This window comes from Triticum dicoccoides, chromosome 3A (assembly GCF_002162155.2).
Source record: "Triticum dicoccoides isolate Atlit2015 ecotype Zavitan chromosome 3A, WEW_v2.0, whole genome shotgun sequence".
NCBI classification, from domain to species: Eukaryota; Viridiplantae; Streptophyta; class Magnoliopsida; order Poales; family Poaceae; genus Triticum; species Triticum dicoccoides.
Window position 1 is genome coordinate 704195178 of NC_041384.1, and position 5286 is coordinate 704200463.

The 5286-nt window shown below is 55.4% G+C and overlaps 1 protein-coding gene across 5 annotated transcripts in view; it reads right to left on the bottom strand.

Annotated features, from left to right (window-relative positions):
* The window catches only part of LOC119270341 (UV-stimulated scaffold protein A homolog), a 9654-nt gene that overhangs the window by 3780 nt on the left and 588 nt on the right, over positions 1-5286 (bottom strand). For 3 of the 5 annotated variants that reach the window (XR_005134063.1, XR_005134062.1, XR_005134061.1), the window contains exon 2: positions 3000-5212. Coding sequence is in view for 2 of the 5 variants with exons in the window: in XM_037552349.1 (XP_037408246.1) it covers positions 3329-5212 (1884 nt within the window). In the remaining 3 variants the exon portion in view is untranslated. Of the gene's footprint in view, positions 1-2731; positions 5213-5286 lie in introns of those variants that run through there. The other 2 variants (XM_037552349.1, XM_037552350.1) reach the window with 1 other exon arrangement.

Genomic DNA, 5286 nt, shown 5'->3' on the forward strand with positions numbered 1-5286 from the left:
CTGCGCCGTTTCGTTCTCGTCTTCTTCGACGACATCCTCATATTCAGCGAGTCGTGGGCCGATCATCTTCGCCATGTGCGCACCATCTTTACCGTACTGCGCCAGCACCGGCTCTTCGTCAAGAGGTCCAAATGCTCGTTCGCCGTCGAGTCGATCTCCTACCTGGGTCACACCATCTCCGCGGCCGGAGTGGCCATGGATCCGGAAAAAGTGCAGGCCGTGGCCGACTGGCCGCAGCCTCGCTCGGCGCGCGCGGTCCGGGGGTTTCTCGGTCTTGCAGGGTACTACCGCAAGTTTGTCAAGGAGTTTGGCGTGGTCGCCGCGCCCCTGACGGCCCTGCTTCGCAAGGACGGCTTCTCATGGTCGCCAGAGGCGGCAACAGCTTTTACCGCCCTCAAGACGGCGGTCACCACGGCTCCCGTGCTCGCATTGCCCGATTTCACACGGCCGTTCATCGTCGAGTGTGACGCGTCTACATACGGTTTCGGGGCCGTCCTTCTCCAGGATCAGCACCCGGTGGCTTTCTTCAGCCGGCCGGCCGCGCCTTGTCACCGTTCTCTGGCGGCATATGAACGGGAACTCATTGGCCTGGTGCTCGCTATTCGCCATTGGCGACCGTACCTCTGGGGGCGCCAATTTGTGGTAAAAACTGACCACTACAGTCTCAAATTCCTCCTTGACCAGCGCTTGGCAACCATTCCGCAGCACCACTGGGTCGGCAAACTACTGGGGTTCGATTTCACTGTGGAGTACAAGGCCGGTAGTACAAACACGGTGGCGGATGCCCTTTCCCGCCGCGACACGGCAGAGACGGGGGTCATGGTTATATCTGGTCCTCACTTCGACTTCATCGACCGCCTACGGCACGCTTCGTCCACCGACCCAGCACTCGTCGCGTTGCGCGAGGATATCACGGCAGGCGCTCGGCAGCTGCCGTGGGCGCTCTCCGACGGCCTCGTCACTTTTAACGGCCGCCTCTACATCCCGCCAACGTCTCCACTACTCCAGGAGCTTCTCACCGCAGTGCACGATGACGGACACGAAGGCGTCCTGCGCATGCTGCATCGTCTCCGCCGCGACTTCCACGCACCTAACCTTCGCAAGACGGTGCAGGAGTATGTCCGCGCCTGTGGTACTTGCCAGCGGTACAAGTCCGAGCACTTGCACCCCGCCGGTCTGCTGCTGCCACTGCCGGTGCCCACTGCCGTGTGGACTGACGTCGGCATCGATTTCGTAGAAGCGCTCCCTCGTGTGGGCGGGAAGTCTATTATCCTCACCGTGGTGGATCGCTTCAGCAAGTACTGCCACTTTGTGGCGCTGGCCCACCCGTACACGGCGGAATCAGTGGCGCAGGTGTTCTTCGCTGAGATTGTGCGTCTCCATGGCGTCCCGCAGTCCATGGTCTCTGACCGCGACCCCGTCTTCACCTCGGCTTTTTGGCGGGAGCTCATGCGCCTCACCGGGACCAAGCTGCACATGACGACGGCGTTTCATCCACAGTCGGATGGCCAAACGGAGGCTGCTAACAAGATCATTGTGATGTATCTCCGTTGTCTCACCGGGGATCGTCCCAGGCAGTGGCTCCGATGGCTTCCCTCATATACAACACCGCCTACCAGACATCAACCCAAGAAACTCCGTTCAAGCTTGTGTATGGCCGTGACCCTCCCACTATTCGCTCTTACGAGCCGGGCGATACACGGGTGGCCGCAGTGGCCAGGAGCATGGCGGAGTGCGACGAGTTACTCGCAGACGTCCGCTATCGTCTACAGCAGGCACAAGCGGTCTACAAGTCCTACTACGACAGACGCCATCGGGACATTCGGCATGACGTGGGCGATTGGGTCTGGCTTCGTCTTCGCCAGCGCGCCGCGTCCTCTCCCAACCTGCCAACCAGGGGCAAGCTCAAGCCACGCTTCTATGGGTCGTACCGCATTTCAGAGGTCGTCAACGACGTGGCCTACCGCCTTGAGCTTCCGGCACGCTCGCGCCTCCATGACGTGTTCCACGTGGGCCTCCTCAAGAAGTTCTTCGGCACACCTCCAACTGCACCACCGGGATTGCCTCCGATCCACAACGGGGCGGCTGTTCCAGAACCGGAGCGCGTGACTCGTGCACGACTAGCACGCGGCGTTCGCCAGCTGCTCGTCCACTGGAAGGGTGAAGCAGCATCATCAGCTACATGGGAGGATCTTGACAGTTTTGTCGAGCGCTACCCCGCTTTTCAGCTCGAGGACGAGCTGCTCGTCGAGGGGGGGAGAGATGTCATGTGGGGCGCTGCGTACAGGCGCGGGTCGCGCGCCCAGGGGCAGCAGCCGACGGCCACAGCTGGCGAGGCATGATCGGGACAAGGAGTCCTGATCCTATGTTGGTTCCTAGAGTCCAGGAATAGTTAGTTTCCTAGTTTGTTAGGAGTCCAGGAGTAGTTAGTTTCCTAGTTTGTTAGAAGCCCATAAGGCCTTTATATATCCTGTAATCTGCACCCTTGGACGCAGGCAATAAATCATTATCTCCTACCTCCTCCTCTACTCCTAATCTCTTCTCCTGCACCATTGAGCAGTTAGGCAAAAACCCTAGCGCTCCTATCAACCGAGACTACGAACTACGTAGTCGAGGTCCTGCTGTCTTGGGCACCGAGGTCCTTGACAGCTTATGGAGAAGAACAATGAGGCACGACATATACTCAAAGACTCAGTTGTGCTGAGCTAAATACAGAACGGGGGAAGACAGGTTGAGCTGGCATTATTTACTACAGAAATTAAGAACCACATTGCACACAAGATGGCAGCACCAAGCTAAACTGTGGGGCATTGGGTACACATCTGATAGCTAACAGTAATTCCATTGCAGAAGATGCAACCTAGAGTCAACCTGTTTATTGCCCGGTACAAGCCAAGGCAAAACCAAGATAACAGAACAGAAGAGCAGAGAGAAAACAGAAACCCTCTCTTAGCATTGGAAACAATAGATATCAATCATCCGGTTTATCGTCGCCTCACCTGAGCTGTTGTAAGGCCAGTTCAGAATATCGGATGTTGATGGTGTAGCTCCAGAGAAGCTGGATGACCGTGGAAGGACGGTCGGCAACAAGGACAAACTGCTTGGCATGCTTCACAAAATCGACGGCTTTCGGTTTATTGGTGCCTGTTCTGACTTGGATTCCCAATCCGACTGCCAGAACAAATGGTATAGGACTTTCTTTTCTGAATTTTTCCATGAACAGTCTGGAAGCAGCTTCAGAGCCCTGCGTACTTCAAGCACCTCAAGCGCACAACAGCACAACATAACGAAACCGTTAATTATGAAGAAAGACCTACTCAGGGTGCTTTCACTGCCACTGATTTGGGAATGCTTCCCTGTAGGTCATATCCTCAGTATTAGAAGCTTCTCTTATTGTTGCATCCCTAGCACGACCATTTAGAAGCCTCCCTGCAATCCTATCTTTTGCAGTAACTTTCTTCTTCAGCATTGATGATAGTGTAGGTTCCTTCGTCTTACCTCGACGTCGACCACGTTGGCCCAATGTTCCAGAGGGCTGGTCATATGCTGCCGCTGAGTGGGGCGTTGAAGCAATAGCCGATTGCCGCAGAACATCTTCATTGTGCTGGCGGATTCTCGCACGCTGGGCTCTTTCGCGTGCTTTGTCGTCCATACCCCTTTTCCGAACATTCTTAACTGCTTGCATCGCCAGCTGGTCCATTGTCATTTTACTCAGATCATGTGCTCCATCGATGTCGGTGGTATCATTATTTATGTTTCTCATCTTTGAAGTAGAGGGCTCCTGACCCTCCAGTGTACTTTCACTATCACTGCCTCCATTTGTCTTAGTAATCGGATTTCCTCCTGCCTCACGAATGTCTACTTTCTGCTCAAGCAGATCGCCTCCCGCATCAGAACTGCCATCAATTCTGCCAATTGGATTTCCTCTTGCATCACGTGGGATGATGGGCCCATGAAAAGGGCATATCTTGAGATCCCTTCTCTGGCAAAGACCTCCTTTCTTCAGAGGTGCATGACATGGTAGGATCTCAACTGGCTCTTCTTTATAAACAGAATGGTGAACATTTAACTCTGCAATCTTTGCTGCAGGTATAACAGCATCATTATCCATCCTACCCCAATGGCTCTCGAGCTCAAGCCCCCTCTGGTTTACATGTGCATCCATATTTGAACCCCACCGGTCCAAGACAGAGCTCCATGATACCAAAGGGGCTTCGGCAAGGAGCCTTTTTCTCTCTGGATCCATCTCCTGAGATCTATCACCGTCATTTGGCACGTCACCACTGCCTCCTTTCACCATGCTCTTTCCCTTCCTATTGTCCTTGCTGGAACCTGCAACATCTAGAGTGCTCACAACTCTAGGAGGACTAGGAACTTCAATCTTTCCCTCCACCCAATCCTCTTCGTCTTCCTCCTGAACATCCTTCTTCCTACGAACATTATCAAGATCGAGACCAAGCTCATTGCACTGGCCTCTTACAGCGCGTATTTCATTCTTAACATTGATGAATTCCTTGAGCGCAGAATCTCTGAACTGATTATCTGCAAGATTGACCCTGACAAGCACAGATATCCAATCCTGAATGGTGCTGAAATGCTTCGATACAAGGAGCCGGTACGCCTCCCTCAATGCATCGAAAACTGCCTCATTTTCCTGAGTTTCAGGCACCCATTGCCCGGCCATCAACGACGCTGTCCTGATACTCTGCATCGCCATCGAAGCAATCTCCTCCTCCTCGTCATCATCGTCTGCATAACGCTCGAATTTCTCATACTCAGCCCGGATGATGTCCAGCCCGTTGCGGATCTCTTGGATGGTGGACCGGATTTCATCCTTTATGGATTCAATGGTGGACCGCAACTGTTCGACCTTGGCAGTCAAGATCTCCTGCGTGCGTGCCTCCCGCGCCGCACGGGCCTCGACGGCCGCGCGGAGCCCGGGGAACTGGATGCGCGCGGACGACTTGAGGTAGTCGACGGCGAGACGGAGCTGGCGGTAGTGTACGCCGAAGAGGTGGTGCCAGCGCTCGAGCGCCTGGATGGCGGCCTTCCGGAGCGTGGCCGCGGAGGCTGCCGGCGGGGGGAGCTGCTCGTTGCTGCGGAAGCCGACGGCCAGCGGGACGAATCCGTCGAGCACGTCGGCGAGGAGAGCGCGGAAGAGCTTGGAGCGCATGAAGAGCTCGTCGACGATGCTGAAGGCCAGGAGCCGCACCTGCGCACGCACAAACAAAGGGGGGAAATTTTAGCATCAGCGCGGCCGCCAGGGGCCTAGGGTTGGGGGAACCG